Source organism: Nymphaea colorata, chromosome 1 (genome assembly GCF_008831285.2).
Source record: "Nymphaea colorata isolate Beijing-Zhang1983 chromosome 1, ASM883128v2, whole genome shotgun sequence".
Taxonomy (NCBI): Eukaryota; Viridiplantae; Streptophyta; class Magnoliopsida; order Nymphaeales; family Nymphaeaceae; genus Nymphaea; species Nymphaea colorata.
The window spans coordinates 25,779,681-25,803,535 of record NC_045138.2 but is presented as its reverse complement, the minus strand read 5'-3'; the positions used below and the strand labels follow the sequence as shown (position 1 = coordinate 25,803,535).

The 23,855-nt window shown below is 41.2% G+C and overlaps 4 protein-coding genes across 5 annotated transcripts; all 4 read right to left on the bottom strand.

The window, feature by feature from the left end:
• Positions 1-898: 898 nt before the first annotated feature.
• Positions 899-6,868, bottom strand: LOC116255803 (DNA polymerase eta). Of its 2 annotated transcripts, XM_031632194.2 has the most exons (12): positions 6,743-6,868; positions 5,862-5,982; positions 5,661-5,772; positions 5,384-5,551; positions 5,136-5,300; positions 4,837-4,940; positions 4,506-4,625; positions 4,069-4,192; positions 3,363-3,476; positions 2,636-2,851; positions 1,905-2,004; positions 899-1,732 (listed from the first exon to the last, which is right to left on the bottom strand). In XM_031632194.2, the coding sequence occupies exons 1-12, from the start codon at positions 6,819-6,821 to the stop codon at positions 1,422-1,424; spliced, it is 1,734 nt and encodes a 577-aa protein (XP_031488054.1). In that variant the 5' UTR covers positions 6,822-6,868; the 3' UTR covers positions 899-1,421. The 2 variants fall into 2 exon arrangements, with proteins under 2 accessions (XP_031488054.1, XP_049933955.1); XM_050077998.1 differs by lacking the exon at positions 4,837-4,940 and having other exon boundaries at positions 4,506-4,618.
• A 2,832-nt stretch (positions 6,869-9,700) lies between these two features.
• On the bottom strand, positions 9,701-12,102 carry LOC116250863 (anthocyanidin 3-O-glucosyltransferase 2-like). Its single transcript, XM_031624836.2, has one exon. The coding sequence runs from the start codon at positions 11,297-11,299 to the stop codon at positions 9,887-9,889; it is 1,413 nt and encodes a 470-aa protein (XP_031480696.1). The 5' UTR covers positions 11,300-12,102; the 3' UTR covers positions 9,701-9,886.
• Positions 12,103-13,869: 1,767 nt separating this feature from the next.
• On the bottom strand, positions 13,870-20,570 carry LOC116245664 (DNA polymerase eta-like). The gene is given in 9 exon segments (XM_031617163.1): positions 13,870-14,041; positions 18,121-18,166; positions 18,169-18,227; positions 18,439-18,542; positions 18,739-18,903; positions 18,986-19,153; positions 19,263-19,374; positions 19,464-19,614; positions 20,540-20,570. Coding segments are annotated over 9 exon segments (1,008 nt in total).
• On the bottom strand, positions 20,513-22,371 carry LOC116248874 (anthocyanidin 3-O-glucosyltransferase 2-like). Its single transcript, XM_031621900.2, has one exon. The coding sequence runs from the start codon at positions 22,098-22,100 to the stop codon at positions 20,688-20,690; it is 1,413 nt and encodes a 470-aa protein (XP_031477760.1). The 5' UTR covers positions 22,101-22,371; the 3' UTR covers positions 20,513-20,687.
• Positions 22,372-23,855: the final 1,484 nt, after the last annotated feature.

The following is a 23,855-nucleotide window of genomic DNA, read 5'->3' as shown; positions in this document are numbered from 1 at the left end:
AAAGTTCTTTCTAGCAAATGCATTGAGATAATAGGTTAATCAATACAAGACCGAAGTGAACACGTGGAAAAATCATCTTTTTTTCCTTACATTTTTAGACATCTTAAATGCATGTATGTAGTTACACTCACAAAACTAGGAGAAACCAAGCGGCAGAGTAGGCATGCAGACGGACAAGATTTAATTGGAGAGGTTATTCACTGCTGGTAGGAGTTACTAGAATAGAAAAGTAGTGGCTCCTTATTCATATGACAGGTTATATATCCACTTTGTGGGTTTCTTGGATTCCAGCTTTCAGATTCTTCAGAGATTGCAATGACCACACCACTTATTGCGACTCGTGGTTTAAGCATAAGTTTGGGCATCGGGCCTGCCCGACACCCGAAAGCTGGGTTCGGCCCGATCATTAAAACCCAAGACCCCGGCCGATAAGTTATCGGGCCGACCCGGTGCCCTTTTTTCTCAGGCTCGAATCGGAGATCGGAAACCCAACGGCCACCTAACCCGATGCCCAAGCTTATTTGAGCAGGCTGCCTGTCCCTCCGGCACTTTTTCTCACTAAGGTCTGCACCTCACTGCTGGCTCCTGGAGTGCAAAGAAACCGTAAGGGCGTCCTCTTGGGCCATGGGTCACCCCCTCGCACCATCTTCTAGGCTTGTCTCATCCTATATGAAAATTGAAGCTCAGGAGACTTTGAAGAGGTCTGGTTTTCATCTCCCAAGAGGTCAGGCAAAATGAACGCTGCTTATTGTGTTCTGTTCAAGGTACATCTCCCACCACACGCAGCGAAACAATTAAAACCTTTTTCTCGTAGGAAGATGTACCGTTTATTAATCTACCGTATAACAGTAGCGTGAACACACGTTGAAGTAGCAAGAGATCCGTCGTCAATCGACTATAAAAATGGAATTTGGAAAATACATATCAATTACTAAATTATGTACAACTGAACAGTTACTATCGCTGACCCAACTTTTCAATGCAGTCAATTTTTGGTACCTAAACAATTTTCTTCATGAGTGATCTAGAACAGCTATACCATATTCAACATTAATGCCACTCAGTTTGCAAGTTATGTTTCTGCAGATTATTCACATAGATCAGTTGCTCAAACCTGTGCAATTGATGCCCTACCATTTGCAATTTTGCATGCCACAGACGTCATTTCACCTTTGAATCTCATGCGTCACACGCTGTTGTAATGTTTGTTGCTTTATATTGCACCTTCATTCATTCAATGATCCAGTTGAACACCGCAGCATGATGGCCTTTGCATTGTGATGTGGTCAGGAACATCCTTTTGGTCATGCAATAATAATCTCAATAGCCAGTCGTAAAATGTCAGAGATATTGCCTTTGTTGAAAGTATAAGCCCAAGACCATAATCAAGGAGATCAGAGATTATTCAGAAAGTTGTTTGCCTATTCCTTCTTCACAGGTAAGAAGTAATGAACGATACTCGAACCCTTCTTAACATTGTTAGCACTCGAACCCTTCTTAACATTGTTAGCACGCTTAGCTGGACGCATTGCAGCACGTATCTCTTCCTGGATTTCTATGGGAAGCTCTTCAAGCACAGATGGATCAATATTGTCCAGGCCATAATCCCATGAATTGTTTTTGCCGTATGATACCTCACCACGTTTAACCATCACATTGGTGTTGCTGATCCCTTCATGCCAGGCCGCTGCTTTTTCCTCTGCTTGGTTTGATCCATACCCATCATCGCTTTCTGCATCAATACAATATAAATAAATAAATAAATAAATAAATATATAAATAAATAAATATATATATATATATATATATATATATATATATATATAAGATGCTTTCTCCTTCCTGAACCATAACCGTAACAACCAGTAACAAGACGAGGTATTTTCTACAAGGGAATCATCTACCTGCACTTGATTCTTCAATAACATTGGAGGTTTGTAGCTGTGCTGAGGAAGAGCAAGCAGGATTGCAGCCACGAAAGTATTCCGTGATTGGTTTTATACCCTAAGAATAGAAATTGTGTAAGCACTATGTGTATCATATATAAATACAACTTTTCCATGAAAATTGATTTTAGGCAAGTGCATCATCAAAGCCAAAAAGATCATAGGCACAACTGTGATTTGCTACCAGTATTATCAGCGTGCTTTCAGTTTTAGTGCACAAGTCCAGAAAATTCAAAGATGATGTAACTAAGATCATTTGATGGTGTTCAAGACTTCATGGCACATAGCTAGATCATTAATTCGAATTCAGCAGTACCTCCATGTGCGATTATCTCATGGCTGCCAAGTGGAACTCCACAGAAATGTTGACCAAGATATAGATCATAAGCATCCATTATATCCAAATTTGATGAACATACATGCAAATAAGCAGTTTCGACTGATAAATTAGATCTTTAAGCGCTAAGAAACCCTTTTGAATTATACTCATGTAATCTAGTAATGCGGAAAGTCCATATATCCCATCATAATCAAACAGTAGTATTTATTCATGTTCCAGAAGTTTATTATTGAACCAACGACAAAGAAAACGAAGCATCACGTAACCAAAATAGCTGCTCAGTACTCATGCTTCTTGCAGCACATGCACACAATCACACATACACACACATCACAGAAACTGTACTTACTGATGGCACTGCATGAATATTACTAGCTGAAACTGAAAGTGCAGTAACTCCCCAAGAGCAGCCATCTGGATTTGCATGTTCTTTTTGACACCGTAAGCCAATATATTCATGCAACCCACTGTTAAATAGCTTCAGAGCATCTTCCTGAAGTTTTTGGGTCCCATATCTTAATGGACAGGACTTTGAGGGGAATTTCTTCTCCGTTTCCACGTTGGACTGCAAACATCAAGTCAGAACATAGTCAATGATAACACATTCAGAAACACCTATATTCTGATAGGGACACTGGTTAACGCAGTTGCTTGGCCACCTAAGCAAGTGAAAATAAAAATCATTTTAGACTGTGATGCTTGTGTATATAAAAACATGCACATAAGCATTCAGGCAGAGGTAGATCATCTTCATTAGACAACAAATTCTTGTAAACATCTTAATATAGTCAGAGTCCGTTCATGGAAGGTAATATGTTCTGCATATTATCCCTTGAGTTATTCTTGGAAATCCCATTCTAACACGTCAAACAAATGGTGAGCATCTTTACTAACTAAAGAGCTGTTACGTATTTGTCTTTCTTGGTTCAGGGACAAGTAAGAGCTTGTTTGAAACCAAATTATAATCATGCTCTGAAAAGAGAGGGTTAAGAGTGCAGAACCAGGGGCTAATAAAGAGACATAAAGAAAAACAATAACCGTAATTAGCAAGGTGAAAAAATAGAACATTTAAGTACCTGATATGCTCTAGCATGTAAGGTTAGGGTTTGGGCAACCCTCTGGTTTTGCTCCAAATCAGACTGTATACGTTCATTGAGCTCCTCACAGAGTTCATTTAGCCAGTTTTGTACCTAAATGGTTATTTCAGTAAAGATACAAGCACAGCTAACAAACATGAAAGGTCAAAAACCTGAAAAGGAAGTAATATTTTGATAATCAAACGAATGTAACCCCAGTATGGTGCATCAAACACCCAGCTATTTCAATAACAAAATGAAAAAGAAAAGGCAGAAAATTCTGGCAGAAATAATTAAAGGACTCCTTGTACATTGATGCAGCAGTAGTACCCGTAAGAGTGATCAAAGGAGATTGATATGGCAAGGATTGGACTATGGGACACGAGGCATGCTTTTCTTTCTTCTTAGTGCTCCACAACAGGCAAGTAATCTTGGTTTTTTAGTCAAGGGCGCAGAAAAACATTTAAAACAAGGTAGTGAACCTAATACCAGCAGATAAACATACTCATAGTGGCTAACTGGAGAACATGAGCCAGACATGAGATCATCAGTTTGACATGCTGTCAAAGATCCCATGTTGAACAAAATAAGAACAAGCAAGGTAGCATATCAATGTAAGAACATCCACAAGAATATGCAAGGTAGTGGTACTATAAGAAGCTATAAAAAACATAACAAATCAAAAACGTAAAAAAGAAATACTTACAGCAGAAATAGTTCTCAAGGCTTTCGGACCTGGAAATGTCTTCCCACAGCCATGGCTCATGGGAAGCAAACGACCCTTAACTTCTTCCCCACTGATGCCCCTAGCGATATTCCATAACCATGTACTGAGTGATGGATTAGAAAAGACGAATAATCAGTCCCAAAGGAATAAGTAATGCATACCCAGTTACAGTAAACAGAATAAACCGCCAAATGAACATGTGCCAGTGCACCTAGCAGCCAAACAAAAAAAAAAGCAACGTCCTAACAAATTTACTCGCTATAAAGGTACAAACTTCTGAAAAAACTTACTTCATACTTTTTTTGGTATATCTCTTAACACATGCCATTCATGCAGTTGCATGATCAGCTGAATATTAATGTTAATGGAACTTTTGACAATTTAGACATGCTTTTTTCATCAATCAAACTACTAACCCAGTATTTATTCCATAAAGTGACTGAAGTTTTTCTTCAGAAAACTGCAAGAGGTCACCAACAAAATGCACCCCAAGATCACTTTCAACTGAACTACCCAGTTTTCCTCCAAGCTGCTTCCTGAAAAGAACAATGCTTGAGCACCAAAAACAGGCAAAAGCAAAGAAGCTGTAATGGAGAACTTGGCTGGTCTCTAAAAGACAAACTACAAAGAGCAACAACCTAAAGCTTACAAAGTCTTATATTGAAAAGGCTATGGCAATGGCAGTCTATATCGATGCATTCCACTAATTTAAAGTCCCAAGCGAAACAAGCAGTAACAGATAATTACATTTTCTTTATGGGGAAAGATGCCAGTAACTCTTTGACAGATGATAATGGTACTATAGTTTGTTGTGCAGGCTTATGCATTGCACTTGAAAGTTTTGCCAGCATCTGCCAAAATTGCAACAGACACAGTACTACCAGGATTTCAAATTTAATTTAAAGGTCAATACAAGAATAGATGCACAAAACAAACAAGCCTTACAGCCAAGTATAGCTGTACTTCCTAAACCCAAACTGTGTAAAACTAAATCTAATAAGAGACAAGATAATGATCATGAAGAATGTACAGATGAAAAAATTCACCTTATTGTGAGCAATTCCAGCAGAACATGTAAACTTTGTCTCCATCAAAACTTCCTTTCGAAGGGCTGCCACAATAACAGCCCCACAAGCTAGTAACTTATCATTGCAGTCAGCATCACTGCGACAGAGCCACTCCTTAACTACCAATTCTCTATCTGCTTCATCCTACACACGTGCAAATTTGCATTCATGCAACAAGTGGCCAGTGAATATACACTAAAAAATCAATATTGTTAAAAAGGGTAAACCTTGCAAATCCCTATAACATGGGTCTTCGTTGTCTCATCATCAAGTGCTTCCAGAGTTTCAGGAGGACTTTCAGATAGCATGTCTCTGGCTGCATCTGTGAGGTCAAGGTAAACCTCATCGATAGATGCACGCTCACACCTTCCTTTTCTTGCAAGCACAGAAACAACCTACATGGGTTATGGTATACGCTTAGAAAACATAACCGAACGTATCAAGATACACTGCTTAATAGTTGAAAGGATAAAGTGCAATGTCATGTCATTTTCTTCGACAAACCTCAGATCCTGCATCTCTGTACAAATTTAGGTCAGCTTTACCCCGAGCAACTGGAACCTGAATTAATTGGATCTCTGGACAGACTTTTTTAGCCTCATCTCCACGCATGGAGCTGAAAAGAACTGCTAATTTGAGGTTCCCTAAACAATATTTTGATTCAGAGAATGAGATGATGGTAGAATTGGATGCTACGTTACCCACCGTTTCACGCCATATTTTCGAGCCTCATAGCTGACAGCAATCAGACCCCCACCTTTCCAGGAATTGTATTGCACTACTGCGGTAGGAACACCTTTTAAATCTGGGCGTTTTCTTTGCTCCACTGCAAGTAGCATAAGAGAGAGAAAAAATCTATATCAGTACATCACGGAACCTGCTGATTTTATTTTCTAGTCATGCAGAGAAACAAAGACGTTTTATCTCAATCTTAGATGGTAGGATGTCTGGTACCTTTGTTTTCCTTTTCTCATAAAGGGTAGCGAATAATCTTCTTTATGTGAATTAACAAAAGAACAACTTAAATAACGATAATTGCGAAGAATAAACCTTCTGAAATCTTGCCGGAAGGAAACTCAAAAACATCCCCTAGCAAAGATTTTAAGTACAACTCAACCGTCCAATTAGATGTTTCTAGAACTTATTTCATTGATCCAAGTGAAGTTTCACAACACCATTTCTCAAATGGCAGAGTCATCGACCCAGCAGCCATTGATGGGTTCCGCTTTCAGCCAACAACTGATGAAACCATGTCTCAGAAAAACAAAGTCAAGAACATTAAGCAAGCAAGCCCTCCTATATGTACTTGATGGTCGGTTAGATTGCATCTGAGAATTAATTGAAAAAAAAAAAAAAACATTCTACCGACGAAATCCCTCGAAAAGTTGGCAGCTGCGAGAGAACAATGTTCCCTTTAGATCGAGGCAGAACGTCAAGCATGTGCATGAGACTGTTTTAGTTCCATTGTCGGTGGACTCGTTTATTTCTGTCACTTACTAAAAGTACAACTTCCTGCCATCAGCCATGGCTGGTTCGGTTGTGTGTGGGCGTGTGTGTGAGAGAGAGGGAGGGAGGGAGGGGCATACCTTGGACATAGAAGCAATCCATGTCGACATGGGCGATGACGCGGACGTCCTTATGAAGTTCGGGCCGAGCTACCGGCATCTGGTTCTTCCCTCCCTCCCCTTTCCCTCGAAAAGAAGATTGTCTCCTCCTTCCCGCCTTCACTGTTCTGCCCTCCCTTCCCCTCTTTCGGTTCTACTTGCCTTGGGAAGTCAATGGGTCGGATATTAAGACCCAAATTCGTTTGCGGATCCGGACTATTGGAATCAATTCTCATTTCTCAATTCTGGGTGGAGTTCTTCAATGAGAGGTCGTTTGGTCATTGAGGTCATTGAGGTCGTTTGATTGCTGTGCATTCAATATGAATATACGAAGTTATGTCTATCATACTACTGTCTTATTTTTATGGACAATGATGTTCATTGTCCATTATTTAATGATTTTATGAACTAAATACTACGTTCTTGTTGGCGTTTGTTCACATATGTTTGTTCGGACTGTATTGTCTAACATTTGTTTCTGTTATGTTTGATTTGTTTGTTCTCTTTGATGTTTGTGTTTTCTTTGATGAGTTCTACCTGTCAAACTCATTACTGCATGCAAATGCAAGTGTCTGGTTGTTGAACTACAAGAAAGAGTATATGTCTTAGACTCTAATTCTTTTCATTCTTTTTCACCGAGGCTAAAAAGTGCTACCCAGCAAACGAAAATATGCCCCTTAATTTTTATTAGCACCTACGAAATAAAAAATGAATGCATGTACTATAAAAGTGCTTATTTCGGGAACAACATAAAAGATCAATTTCAGCTCTTTAATGATATCGGCTGGTTGTATCTAATTAAAATATCCTACCACATCATCATTAGATCATCCTTAACAATGTGTCAATTAGAAAAACTATACTATCATCCTTAACAAAGTTTACCAGTGACTGTCACCTCACTTTGCACGTTGACACCACAGGAATTTAATCACAAGCAATACGTACATGGAGTTATTGGAGTTGACAAGAGCATAAGACAAACATTGTTGACATGTTTTAGAGAGTTTCTTTTCCATTAAGATTAACAAAAGTACTTGAAAGACAGGGAGAGAGAGATCCTATCTTCTATTTAGAATTTGTTCATGGCCTTGCTGGATTATGGGCAGGGAGAGCCCATCTCCAACAGCTCCAAGGAAGCCTAAGATCATTAAGCACATATCAACCATATATGCATGCATGGAGAAGGTCGATATATATACAGCCCATTCTCTTCAAACCTCCCTTCTTTATTCTTCGGATGTCATCACATGAACAGAGGACTGATAGCTCCTCTCACAAGCAAAGTGTTTCATCTCAGGTACTTTTCATTATTAACACCCTCAGAACCCACGTACTGCCCTTACCTGTATTCGTTAAAAGCTGACAATGTCAAGACAGTAGCTAGCAAGATTGAGGGAACACGAGGAAGTGGGCATAGTGATAAGATATTGGCACCCTCTAAAGTTGACGCATATGGAGGGCAGTCTGAGTAAAGACTAGAGCAAGTGGTGCATCATTCAAATTGAAGTGGCAATATATATGATGGCAGCTGTGGAACATATTCTGCAATCCCGCGGTGCATGAATTTGATCAGCTTGTCATCAAAGTTGGCACCTCACACTGTCACAAAAAATATGTTTTATTGGAAAAATAAGTGTATAATATGCCGCCAAAACATAGTCAGTCATATAATACCCATACAAAACGCCTCTTTTTAAACAAAAAAATGCTAGAAAATAAAAAACGTACGTGTTTTTGTACATTTTTTCATATTTTTATTTTTTTACAATTTTCAGGATTTTTTAAATGTTTTAAATTTTGTAAAAATTTGTCAAAATTTTCCCGTTTTATTTTCGAGATATATAACTTTGTCGTATTATATCCAAGAAATTTTAGAAATTCTTCACACGTTTTTTGTGACAATGCCGGTTTACTAGAGTTCGACTGTTTACTAGAGTTCGACTTCATATCTGAGATCCAATGCCGGTTTTCTATACTTTGCTGCTGGACATCAGTAAAACCATACTCAAAATAAAACTAGATTTTGAAACTTTTGTCCTTGCTTGCTTAAGATCCATCAACCACAAGGGGTAGGTGAATTAACAAATAATAAGGAGAGAGAAAAGCAAGTGAGACAGAAAAAGGGGTCGAAAAGAATAGACTTGAAATAATTTATGCCCTCAGGTTGTTTGATGCACAAGAATTTGACTGTGTAGTGGGATAACTTTTCCATATTTGTACAGATTATCCATAATCCATCAAATGCTGAAAAAGAAATACTCTGCTTCATAAGGTGGCTTCAGTGAAATTAACCTGGCAAAAAAGTCGGAGGTCAAGGATTCAAATCTTATTATAGGTAAAAATTTGAGTATCAAAACACTAACTAGATCAGAACGACCTTGTGCTCATATTTTCACCATAGCTGACGGAGGAAAGAACATGAAACGTTTCGGTAATGGGAAAGAGATCGAAAAAGAAAGCAGAATTGGAATGACTTTTTCCATGTGATCATACCATTGCTTTGGTGCAATGGTGTCAGACCAGTCACTCGTGAGGAAAGCCATGGGTTTTAACATAGTAACTGTACATGCACAGGACCATGAGCTGCTAATTGTTAGACATGGCATTATAGCTTACCCTGAATTCAGGGGTTAACTCTATGCTACAAATGCACTCTCAAAAAAGTTAGGTCCACGCAAAATTTACACATTCTCGGAACACATCCAACCGTTTAAGATACACACTCCAAAGAATTTTCATTAGCTGGAACATGTTCTAAGGGGACTAAAGCAAAAATATGCATTTGGCTTACCAAAGAAATAAAACAGATCGTAAAATTGGGAAACCTGCATTTTATGAGTATTGTAAACTTTTTGAATGTTTGTAACTACGGTGTCTTTCAGGATTGAGATTCGAAGACAGCGGCGAACAAAAGAACAAAAAACAGAGTACAAAATATAGAGAGGGAGAAAGAGTAAAGCAAATTGCCGTTACCGAGGTACATCACATTTTCATTAGGTGGCATGGAGTAGAAAAAGTAAATTAGAGAGTGAAAAAAAAAACAAAAAGATACAGCCAAGGCAGAACGCAGAGGAAGCCCATCACGAGTTCGTAACAATGCCGAAGGGCCGAAGGAAGGCCAAATCACTGGTCTCTGCTCCACTCAGCCACCACCATCTTCAAATTATTGTACGAAGATCCGCCTTCCTTCACCGCCCTTCTTGCCGACTCCTTCATCGCCTTCATCTTCGTTCTCACCATCTCCCCTTCCTCACCTTCCATCAACTGCCTCACCGCCCTCTCCAACTCCTCTGCCCTCACAAAGGCGTCCTCCTCGACGCTCTCCTTCTTCAAGCCTACAGCCAACCCCAGATCGTTCACCAACTCGAATGCGTTCATCCTCTGCTCTGCAAAGAGGGGCCAGGCGATCAGCGGCACCCCGAACCAGACGCTCTCCAGAGTAGAGTTCCACCCGCAGTGCGACACAAACCCACCGACGGATCGGTGTGACAGAATGGCGACTTGGGGCACCCACGTCGGCCAAACCAATCCCCGATCGCGGGTCCGCTCCAAAAAGCCGTCCGGCAAAACCTCCTCCAGATTGGCGTCCCGCCACTGAATCATCTCTCCGGGCGGTGGCCGAGATCGCGCGGACCACAAGAACCTCTGCCCGCTAAGCTCCAGCCCACGTGCCACTTCTCGGAGCTGGTTATCAGGGAGGGCGCCCAAACTGCCGAAACATAGAAAAACCACAGACCCATCGGGTTGATCGTCTAGCCACTGGATGCATTCGTGGTCCGATCCCTTGTTCGTGTCAAGAGCCAACAGCGGTCCGACAGGGAGAACGGTGGGGCCGGCGCCATCGCCGGCGACCAACTGGGGCACGGCGTCTGCAAGTCGCGGTTGCAAGTCGTCGAACGTATTCACTAAGAACCCCTTAATCTCGTGTAGCTTCCGCGAATGGTAGAGCATCCACCTGTAAGCGTCGTTCTTCCTATCCTTGAGAGGCATCAGCAGGTCGTGTGGTGGGAGAGAAGGCATGCCGGGGATGGTGATGTTGGTCGTACATTCTACGAACTCGGTAGAAATCATGGCGTCCAATTTGGGGAGGTGCAGCAACAAGGACAATAGGTACGCCCCTGAGGTGAAGAAGACGTATGTGGGGATGTTCAACTGTGCCGCGACGTCGATCATGGTGGTGCAGAACAAATCAATGACGAAGGCGGAGACCTTGGTGGACGCACAAAGTGACCGGAGGTGGTCGGACACCAAGGGCTTGTACCTCTCAACGCAGAGAGAGACTAAGGTCTCCGGTTGGGCATTTTGCAGGTTGACGGTCAGTTCAACTGGAGGGAGGTGGACGAAGCGGACATTGGGGGCGGTGGATGCGACCGTCTCCGTGTGCGCAGAAGCTGGAGAAGGACCTAGAGGACTGGGCATCAAAAGGGTGGTGATGGAGAGGCGTGGGTTTAGCTGGGAGATGAATTTGGCGAGCTCAATCACGGAGACGAGGTGGCCTGTTGTGGTGGTTGGGAAGATGACCACTGTTGACTCCATGGCTCTCTCTCTCTCGGTAGGCCTCGAAGAAAGAAGATTTGCTGCGCTAGTGGAGGCAACACACTAGTTGCTCTCTTTTTTTATGTTGATGGTTGGCATGATCCGTTCCATAAGTGGCCACAGGTGCTAGTGGTTCATTAGAGCAGGGTAGGGTAAGGTTCAACGCTTTTGAAAGAACTTTAATAAAAGTACCCGCTATAAATGGTAGATTTAAATAACTCTTTTAAGTCTAAGAAAAATTGTCAAATATGTCATAAAGAGGAAGAGGTGCAGTTATGAAAAAATAAAAGAGCTAATTAATATAAGCATGATTGGGGGTAGTAATTGAAGATGTTAAAGGAGAAATTAAAGAAGAATGAGGGCAGCTGAAAAGCCATTTTCATAAAATTAGTAAGGAGGTGTTGCTGCTCATGTATTGGCCTTGTGTAATGCTCTAGTGCAATAATTTGGGTTCCCATATGCTGCAGCCATAGAGGGAAGGTTCGAACAATTAGAAATGGGGGAAAAGAGAGAGATAATTCTTGTTTTCTTGTATCTTGGGGTGAAGATCGAGAGCAAAGAGGGATTGGTCTACATGTCTGTCATTCGCATCTTGGAGGATCAAAGAAGCTAGGAAGCTGTTGGATCGCCTTGGAGTAGCCCTGCAATCACATCAAATTGACTGCACCTTGAAGCAATAAGGTATGAGAATATTCAAACGTTTGTGCAGCACATAATTCAAAAATATGTTATGGATTATAGATATATAAAAGTATATATGTAATGTGTATACGAGTGGCTTAGTTGCTTAGAGTAAGAAGTAGGCTGTCAGATTGAAATTGCTAGTATGCATTACATTAAAACGAAAGGTTGAACATGATTATAGAATTGCTCCTGCAATTAGGCACTAGTTGCTCTCTTTTTGGATGTTGATGGTTGGCATGATCCGCGTAAGGTTCAACGTTTTTGAAAAAACTTTAATAAAAGTACCCGCTATAAATGGTAGATTTAAATAACTCTTTTAAGTCTAAGAAAAATTGTCAACTATGTGATAAAGAGGTGCAGTTATGAAAAAATAAAAGAGCAAATTAATATAAGCATGATTGGGGGGTAGTAATTGAAAATGTTAAATGAGAAATTAAGGAAAAATGAGGGCAGGTGAAAAGCCATTTTCATAAAATTCGTAAGGAGGTGTTGCTGCTCATGTATTGGCCTTGTTTAACGCTCTACTACAATAATTTCGGTTCCCATTTGCTTCAGCCATAGAGGGGAGGTCTCAACAATTAGAAATTGGAGAAAAGAGGGAGATAATTCTTGTTTTCTTGTATCTTGGGGTGAATATTGACAGCAAAGAGGGATTGGTCTACATGTTTGTCATTCGCGTCTTGGATGATCAAAGAAGCTAGGGAGTTGTTGGATTGCCTTGGAGTAGCCCTGCAAGTACATCAAATTGACGGCACCTTGAAGGAATAAGGTATGAGAATATTCAAACGTTTGTTTAACACATAATTCAAAAATATGTTATACTTATGGAACAAAGATATTTAAAGTAAATATGTAATGTGTATACGAGTAGGCTTAGAGTAAGAGGTAGGCTGTCAGACTCAAATTGCTAGTATGCATTACATTAAAATGAAAGGTTGAACATGATTATAAAGTTGCTCCTGCAATTTAGAATATAATCAGATTTATTAAAAAAGCATGTAGCATGATAAGCCTTATGATAGATGGTAGATGAAAGGGTGATTTGACGTGATGATACCTCAATTTCAAAGGTGCATAAACGGATACTTCTATAGCCTATGTCGCTTAAAATAAATTCCACAGGGAAAACTCATGTTCTTATGAAGGTATATATATATAGATGTTGGTACGCACGTGTGTGTATAGATATGATATGGGTGGCAAGTTCCTTCATGAATGGGTCTAGTGTAAGTATATCCGCATACATTTGTATGAGCATGGCAGATCAAAACTATTTCTTAGTATGTTTCTGTCATATCCTTCTAAGGATCTCGTACATTATGTTAATATTTGTTACTTACACTAGACATGTAGGGGAATATTTGTCCATAATTGAAGGAACTTCCTTGCTCAGTTTGTAGTTATTAATACTAGACATGTAGGGGAATATTTGTTCATAATAGCATGCAGCTCTTATATAATAACACATAACAAAACTCGTGATGGGTTTCTGAGATACTCATGTGTCCTCCGTTAACATGCTAGGCAATAATGAGTATCTTCCTAAGACTCCTTGTACATTAATGCAGTAGTACCCATAAGAAGAGTGACCAAAGGAGATTGATATGGTAAGAAATGCTCTCCTGTCTTCTCAGTGCACCACAACAGGCAAGTAATCTTGGTTTTTTAGTCAAGGGCACAAAAGAACATTTAAAACAAGGTAGTGAACATAACACCAGCAGATAAACATACTCAGAGTGGCTAACTGGAGAACATGAGCCAGAAATGAGATCATCAGTTTGATATGCTGTCAAAGATCCCATGTTGAACAAAATAAGAACAAGCAAGGTAGCATATCAATGTAAGAACATCCACAAGAATATGCAAGGTAGTGGTACTATAAGAAGCTATAAAAAACATAACAAGTCAAAAACGAATAAAAAAGAAATACTTACAGCAGAAATCGTTCTCAAGGCTTTCGGACCTGGAAATGTCTTCCCACAGCCATGGCTCAAGGGATGCAAATGACCCTTAACTTCTTCCCCACTGATGCCCCTGGCGATATTCCATAACCATGTACTGAGTGATGGATTAAAAAAGAGGAATAATCAGTCCCAGAGGAATAAGTAGTGCATATCCAGTTACAGTAAACAGAATAAACCGCCAAATGAACATGTGTGAGTGCACACTCTCACGACTCAATTTTTGACACCAATTTTTTTTTTCATTGCATCAATAGCAGAAGCAACATTGAGTCATGACTAAAACATAAAGAAATCAGACGCTGTTTTATTTCAATAATAAAATACTTGGACCCAAACAACTAAATTAACCATAAATCCCAAAACCGACGTAGTATCTAGAATGTCAATGCCCGTCCATCACAAGACTGAGGTCGTCCCTCCATGAGCCATAATCTGTCAAGAACTACCTGTAGAGAAAGAAAGAAGTGTCAAAATTCATCTGAGTATGAAAAAATCCAGTTATGAATGAAACATGGCCCAACAAAATAATATTTGATTTTGTAAAACGATTTCATAAAAGGGGTTCATGAAATACAACCATAGGTCTCCAAATCTTAATACATATTAGAGTTACGTCACATTATCCGAAACAAAACGAGGTATACACAACCTTCAAAATATCATAGGCTTCCAACTGTGGTTCTCTGACAATGTCATGGTCATCATGCCGAGCAACAGCAGAAATCCCCGTGGGCACTCACGAGTAGAACAGAACATCTCTGTACCAAGCGATCCAACAGATCGAGGGTAACCGGCAGTGAAGCCTCCTGAAATATCTCAGATCGCCGCTGCAGCAGCGTGGCCCTTCTAAGAACCCGGGTTGAGGGACCAAGAGATGCCTCACTCTCCTACAACAGCAGCAAAATCCCGGGCCCTTATGCAGCCCAATATCCTGTGGGCCCTCCAGTACAGACAAAGGAGTGTGCGACAATAGTAGGCTGATGCGCGCCACTACCTCCTGGGACAAAACCAAACACTGGGCAAGAACACAAGCTCACACTCGCTTAAACCATTATACATAGTCTCCGTTTCGCCTTTGAATTTCAAATGTGATGGTTTCTCATCACTAGACATCGTCTATTACCTCTCACAGAAACCGTCCTCAGGCTCGGTTTCTCAAACAGAAACAATAAGCCATTTTTCAACTTAATTTAATGGCAACAAGGCAAAGTCGAAAGACATGCATCAAAACAAAGTATATCACGTTCAAAAATCTCAAATAATAATATGGTGATCATCATATAGAAACAAGAGGTTTCAAAACTTTTTTTTCTGAAATTGTAAATAGATCTAAGGGTACCACAGAGCAATAATGCATAACATTACATTACGTTTTTCAAAAAATGATGAAATTTTACAGGGATAATCTTCAGAATCAGATGAATCCAATGAGATCTTACTCGACATATTCCGACACCAGAACTGACATCGCCGGTCACCGAAATCTGGTGCAGTTTTTGGTTTCACAAAGAGGTATTCCAGCAACACATGGTCACTCAAAAATCTGTATCTCCTCAACCTCTTACCCAAAAATTATGAAATTTAACAGGAGTAATATTCATAAATAGACGAATCCAACAAGCCCTTACTCGTTATTTTCCAACACCGGAGCTGACAACGCCGGTCGCCGGAATCTGACGTAGTTTTCAGACTTTCTGTCGCAGAAAACACTCCAGCGAGAGGCACTCACTCAAAAATTCATATCTTTTTATCGGCGGCTCCAAAAATTATGAAATTTTATAGGAATAATATACGCAAGCAGATGAATCCAACGAGTCCTTAATTGTTATTTTCTGACACTGGAGCTAACAACGCCGGCCGCGGGAATCCGCCATAGTTTCAGATTTCACATACACTGAAAAAAACGTAGGAACAAAACAGTTCTTGCCTCCAATGGTTTCTGTAGTGAACATCCACGTATATATATCGTATGCGGCGACCCATGCAACAGACGAGAGGTCTAATTAATCTGATTACTGCGATTTAGCCTCAACCAATTCTGTTTTATGCAAATAACATGTTCACAGTGATAACTAATGGGTTGCAACAACTAATTACATATATACGCATCTAGTGGGCAGATTACCGCAGAACTATATCAAGTATACAACAAATTTGTAGGTTGCGGCTCATCCATATCTAACTCATGCTTCTAATACTTCCTCAAGAAAATCATCATTTGAAAAGTATCCCGATAGGCGCATAAAGTGTTTCGTATATCAATGGCATCAAAACTTCAATTGCAAAAGGTCAGAATTTTAATCATGATACATCTGATTTGGTACAATCTGATGCGGGTCTGCCACCTGAACTTGCCTATCAAGATGGCCAAATTCAGACTTTTACCGATCTGATTTTCTTTGGACCATGAGCAAGAACAGTAAGATAAATTATCCTAAAAGTGGGGACTGGAACAATTGTATGAGAGAAACACGCAAGACAGCAACTAATTCAGATCCTTACCAATCACCTAGCATGTAGTGATTCCATCTTTGTAGATGCTCGCCACTAAGTAAATATCGGTTTAAACAAAGCAATAACGATTCTGAAGCCTTCCTCTAACTGTCAAACTGTTTTGAATCAAACATTGCGGAGACATTTGAAATCAAATTTCTGTCCTTTCTATTATACTTTCAATTTCACCTATGGACAGCTTATGACTAGTTATTTTATTCTTACAGGCATTTAAAAATTGATAACATTCTGATATCCGTATGCCACGGTTCAGACTTCAAATGGAGGACATATGCAATTAAATTGTTTTCTCTAGGATTCAGACGTTATGCAAATCCATTTTGGTGAAATTTCAGGAAATCACACGCGACCAAGGATATCTACGAGTAAGAGGGCTGTGTCTTATTTCCAGCCTACAACAGCTCATGCTTCTACTCATGTCTAGGGGCATAGATACATAGATTTACTACTATAAAATGCATATATATCCATGTATTTACAAGCAACAAAATACAAGGCTACATGCTGCAATCGTAGTTGAACATTCCCATACCTGTTAACCGAGATGAATTTCGAGCACCAACCCCTTTTTTTTTGCTTCTCGTTCCTTTCCAGCAGCCACCAATCTCTATCTCAACTAGAAGGAGGGCAAAGATGAGGACGTCCCTCTCTCTCTCTCTCTCTTCCTTTTCCTCTTTCTCTTGTCTTTGGACTCTCACGTCTAGGGCTGTAGTAGTTAGGAATAAGCCTGGGCAACGGGCCGGGCCACCGCCGGGTACCCGGTACCCGGCCCGTTACGGGCCTGGGCCCGGGCCTTGAAATAATGATTTCCGGGCTGAGGTTAACGGGCTCAGCCCGGCCTGGTAATTAACGGGTCGGGCTCGGGCCTGCCGTTGTTATCGTCGGCGGCCCGAGAAGCCCGACATCATTATTTTTTTTTTCAAAAAACTGAATGTTGAGGTAGCCGAGCGACGCGCATTGCCCGAGGTCTGCCAGAACATGACCATTCCCTTATATCTCTCCACCCCTGTCATCTGAAAACCGCTACAACTTAAGCCTCCGTTTCTATGGGTCGCCGGTGCCAAGCTCACTTGTCTCCCTCCCCATGTTCTTCAACTCCTTTAACCCGAAAAAGCCCAGCCCGGCCCGTTAATAATCGGGCCGGGCCGGACCTCGAGCATAAGTTGAAGCCCAAGGCCCGATATTAGGTGGGCCCGGCCCGTTTCTAAACGGACTGGGCCACAGGCTAGCCCGTTTATAATGTCGAGCCTCGTTTTTTACATTTTTAACGGGCCGGGCCGGCCCGATGCCCAGCTTTAGTTAGGAACGTAATAACCCGTCAGTTTTTTCCTTTCCCCTTTCTTTCTTTCCATAACGGCTCATTAATTTGACATCTATTGTTTATATTTCCTTCACCTATTAATATTTCCATAACTAAGAAAAAGGAAATAAAATTGTGGACCTTACACACACAGCAGCCCTAAAAAAAAAAAAGAAAAAGCAACGTCCTAACAAATTTACTCTCTATAAATGTGCAAACTTCTGAAAAAAAGCATTTCATACTTTTTTTGGTATGTCTCTTAACACATGCCATTCATGCAGTTGGATGATCAGCTGAATATTCATGTTAATGGAACTTTTGGCATGAACATGCTTTTTTTTATCAATCAAACCACCGACCCAGTATTTATTCCATAAAGTGACTAAAGTTTTTCTTCAGAAAACCAACAAAATGCGCCCCAAGATCACTTTCAACCGAGCTACCCAGTTTTCCTCCAAGCTGCTTCCTGAAAAGAACAATGCTTGAGCACCAAAACCAGGCAAAAGCAAAGAAGCTGTAATGGAGGACTTGGCTGGTCTCTATAGGACAAACTACAAAGAGCAACAACCTAAAGCTTAGAAAGTATTATATTGAAAAGGCTATAGCAATGGCAGTCTACATCGATGCATTCCGCTAATCTAAAGTCCCAAGCAAAACAAGCAGTAACAGAGAATTACATTTTCTTTATGGGGAGAGATGCCAGTAACTCTTTGACAGATGATAATGGTACTATAGTTTGTTGTGCAGGCTTATGCATTGCACTTGAAAGTTTTGCCAGCATCTGCCAAAATTGCAACAGACACAGTACTACCAGGATTTCAAATTTAATTTAAAGGTCAATACAAGAATAGATGCACAAAACAAACAAGCCTTACAGCCAAGTATAGCTGTACTTCCTAAACCCAGACTGTGTATTTTTTAAATCTAATAAGAGACAAGATAATGATCATGAAGAATGTACAGATGAAAAAATTCACCTTATTGTGAGCAATTCCAGCAGAACATGTAAACTTTGTCTCCATCAAAACTTCCTTTCGAAGGGCTGCCACAATAACAGCCCCACAAGCTAGTAACTTATCATTGCAGTCAGCATCACTGCGACAGAGCCACTCCTTAACTACCAATTCTCTATCTGCTTCATCCTACACACGTGAAAATTTGCATTCATGCAACAAGTGGACAGTGAATATACACTAAAAATCAATATTGTTAAAAAGGACAAACCTTGCAAAACTCTATAACATGGATCTTCGTTGTTTCATCATCAAATGCTTACAGAGTTTCAGGAGGACTTTCAGATAGCATGTCTCTGGCTGCATCTGTGAGGTCAAGGTAAACCTCATCGATAGATGCACGCTCACACCTTCCTTTTCTTGCAAGCACAGAAACAACCTACATGGGTTATGGTATACGCTTAGGAAACATAACCGAACGTATCAAAATACACTGCTTAATAGTTGAAAGGATAAAGTGCAATGTCATGTCGTTTGGTTTGACAAACCTCAGATCCTGCATCTCTCTACAAGTTTAGGTCAGCTTTACCCCGAGCTACTGGAAGCTGAATTAATTGGATCTCTGGACAGACTTTTTTAGCCTCATCTCCACGCATAGAGCTGACAAAAGTTGAAAATTTGAGGTTCCTTAAACAATATTTTGATTCAGAGAATGAGATGATGGTAGAATTGGATGCTATGTTACCCACCGTTTCACGCCATATTTTCGAGCCTCATAGCTGACAGCAATCAGACCCCCACCATTCCAGGAATTGTATTGCACTACTGCGGTAAGAACACTTTTTAAATCTGGGCGTTTTCTTTTGCTCCACTGCAAGTAGCATAAGAGAGAGAATAAAACTATATCAGTACATCACAGAACCTGCTGATTTTATTTTCTACCCGTGGAGAAAAACCAAGACGTTTTATCTCAATCTTAGATAGTAGGATGTCTGGTACCTTTGTTTTCCTTTTCTCATAAAGGATAGCGAATAATCTTGTTTATGTGAATTAACAAAAGAACAACATAAATAACGAGAATTGCGAAGAATTATACTTTCTGAAAACTTGCCGGAAGGAAAGTCAAAAAACATCCCCTAGCAAAGATTTTAAGTACAACTCAACCGTCCAATTAGATGTTTCTACAACTTATTTCATTGATCCAAGTGAAGTTTCACAACACCATTTCTCAAATGGCAGGGTCATCAGCAGCCATTGATGGGTTCCGCTGTCAGCCAACAACTGATGAAACCATATCTCAAAAAAACAAAGTCAAGAACATTAAGCAAGTAAGCGTTCCATGAAGAATGGGTCGGACATTAAGACCCAGATTCGCTTAGCCGATCCGGACTATTGGGATTGATTCCAATTTCTGCCGGTACGGGTCGAGTTCTCGTTACGTCGTCGTCTTCAGACCTGTTCAATGATGGAATCACTCAAAATGAGTCCCCATGGAAGATCGAATTCAGAATTTCAGGATGCAAAATTTCTTTGAATTCAGTCCTCTAGGACCGACCCCTTTGAAGTATGGGCTGATCTTCTTGTCCACCGTGCAGATTTTATTGCTCCAAACTGAAATCTTTAGCTTTTAAGTGGGTAGACAAGCTGAGGTTAGACAGGTGATGCCAGCAGAAACCTGCATTTTATGAGTATTATATAGACTTTTTGAATGTTTGTAACTATGGTGTCTTTCAGGACTGAGATTCGAAGACAGCGGCGAACAAAAGAACAAAAAACTGCGTACAAAATATAGAGAGGGAGAAAGTGTAAAGCAAATTGCCATTACCGAGGTACATCACATTTTCATTAGGTGGCATGGAGTAGAAAAAGTAAATTAGAGAGTGAAAAAAAAAAAAAAGATACAGCCAAGGCAGAACGCAGAGGAAGCCCATCACGAGTTCGTAACAATGCCGAAGGGCCGAAGGAAGGCCAAATCACTGGTCTCTGCTCCACTCAGCCACCACCATCTTCAAATTATTGTACGAAGATCCGCCTTCCTTCACCGCCTTTCTTGCCAACTCCTTCACCGCCTTCATCTTCGTTCTCACCATCTCCCCTTCCTCACCTTCCATCAACTGCCTCACCGCCCTCTCCAACTCCTCTGCCCTCACAAAGGCGTCGTCCTCGACGCTCTCCTTCTTCAAGCCTACAGCCAACCCCAGATCGTTCACCAACTCGAATGCGTTCATCCTCTGCTCTGCAAAGAGGGGCCAGGAGATCAGCGGCACCCCGAACCAGACGCTCTCCAGAGTAGAGTTCCACCCACAGTGCGACACAAACCCACCGACGGATCGGTGTGAGAGAATGGCGACTTGGGGCACCCACGTCGGCCAAACCAATCCCCGATCGCGGGTCCGCTCCAAAAAGCCGTCCGGCAAAACCTCCTCCAGATTGGCGTCTCGCCACTGAATCATCTCTCCGGGCGGTGGCCGAGATCGCGCGGACCACAAGAACCTCTGCCCGCTAAGCTCCAGCCCACGTGCCACTTCTCGGAGCTGGTTATCAGGGAGGGCGCCCCAACTGCCGAAACATAGAAAAACCACAGACCCATCGGGTTGATCGTCTAGCCACTGGATGCATTCGTGGTCCGATCCCTTGTTCGTGTCAAGGGCCAACAGCGGTCCGACAGGGAGAACGGCGGGGCCGGCGCCATCGCCGGCGACCAACTGGGGCACGGCGTCTGCAAGTCGCGGTTGCAAGTCGTCGAACGTATTCACTAAGAACCCCTTAATCTCGTGCAGCTTCTGCGAATGGTAGAGCATCCACCTGTAAGCGTCGTTCTTCCTATCCTTGAGAGGCATCAGCAGGTCGTGTGGTGGGAGAGAAGGCATGCCGGGGATGGTTATGTTGGTCGTGGATTCTACGAACTCGGAAGAAATCATGGCGTCCAATTTGGGGAGGTGCAGCAACAAGGACAATAGGTACGCCCCTGAGGTGAAGAAGACGTATGTGGGGATATTCAACTGTGCAGCGACGTCGATCATGGTGGTGCAGAAGAAATCGATGACGAAGGCCGAGACCTTGGTGGATGCACAAAGTGACCGGAGGTGGTCGGACACCAAGGGCTTGTACCTCTCAACGCAGAGAGAGACTAAGGTCTCCGGTTGGGCATTTTGCAGGTTGACGGTCAGTTCAACTGGAGGGAGGTGGACGAAGCGGACATTGAGGGCGGTGGATGCGACCGTCTCCGTGTGCGCAGAAGCTGGAGAAGGACCTAGAAGACTGGGCATCAAAAGGGTGGTGATGGAGAGGCGTGGGTTTAGCTGGGAGATGAATTTGGCGAGCTCAATCACGGAGACGAGGTGGCCTGTTGTGGTGATTGGGAAGATGACCACTGTTGACTCCATGGCTCTCTCTCTCTCTGGGCTTCTTTAGCAGGCCCCGAGGCCTTGAAGAAGATTTGCTCGGCTAAGTGGTGACAACGCACTAGTTGCTCTCTTCCGTCTAAAGGGTCGGCCAGAATCTGTGAGCCACACATCATTTTTGGATGTTGATGGTTGGCATGGCCCCCTTCCATCCGTGGCCACAGGTTTTAGTGGTTCATTAGGGTAGGGTAGTGTTTGGCAGCAGCAAGACAGAAATCCTAAAAATCCATCAGTGGAATGGGAATTTACAAAATAAAATGGGGGTGTGTTTGTTTAACATGGATTATTATATGCTGGATGTCTATCTTGTTGAAAATCATGGAAAAAATTTAGAATGTTGAAACTGTTGTTAACTAAGATAATATTACGCGATGTCACCGGAAAGAGGAAAAAAAGAGTGAGGAAGGAGAAGAATCGAGCACCGGAAAGCCGAACAAAAACTCTTCCACGATCGCGGGGAATCAATTCCGCCCTTTGGTTTCGTTTTGTCGGTCTGATTTTTTTTCAGGTGGTGAGTGAGTAAGAATAGAAACAGCGACCGCTAGGAGCCACCACGGCATGAGTCCACCGCATCCTTTCCACTGTATATTGGTTCAGTGATACAGGACAACTCCATGAGACTCAGTCATTGTCCTACGCCAATTAAAAATTTATTATCTATATGCTTAATGCCCCATAAAAAAAAATTATGGTTCCACCCTTAATGGCAGTAAATGCTTTCATATTGTCTTGTGTGGCCGTGTCGTAACCCACTCAGGTCAGGTATGGTTAATATCAATGTCAACAAGGCTGGCAGGTTGTGCGGTGGGTGGCGTTTTTTTTTTTATATTCTTTATGGTAAGTACCGGTCTTTTTTTGTATATTTTGGTAGACCATATATCTCTTGGATCAAAGAGTTGCTTACCAAATCAGATGCATCTCTCGTTGTCAATGGACGTCGATGGCGCTTCTGTCTTAATTAAAAGAAAAGTGGCAAATGGGTTGCTTAACCCAATCAATGTGGATGATCTCTCATTTAATATTGTTGAGTATGCAGATGACTTGGTCCTTTTTGGGGAAGCAACTCCTCAACAAATGATAGTATTGTTCATTATTTGTATTTTCTCTATGACATATGGTCTTGACATTAATAAAGACAAAACGTTTATTACTTTGTTAAAAGTTGATGCATATACTAAGTTTGCTGCCTCTCATCTTTTTCAATGTCAAATTGTTGATCTTCCTATTGAATATCTGGGCTGTTCCTTCAATTTCAAGCAGTCAAGACACTCTCTTGGTTGTCAATCATTGACACTATTAACAGTAGATTGGCTTCTTGAAAATTTAGAAATTTATCCTTAGCTGGTCGGGTAACCATGATCAAATATGTCCTCTCTTCTCTGCCTTCTTATTTCTTATTATTGCTTTTCTTACCTGCCAAGGTAGAAAATAAAATCAATCGTATTCTTAAGAGATTTTATGGTGCAGGACAAACCTGAAGAAAAAAAAGCATCGTGGCTTGGGAATATGTTACTCTACCTTTTGCTAGTAGAGGTCTAGGAATTTCAGCTATCAGAAAAAAAAAATATTTCTTTCATTTAAAGTGGGGGGCTATTATCTAATACTCCAATTCAATTTATGTTATGGCCTTGCGGCACAAATACAATTTGCATAGTATCTCTTTTTTCCTGAATAGACGAAGAGTTTCTCATTTGATGAGATTGTAGATATCTGCCTTCATTAAATGCAATTCAAATA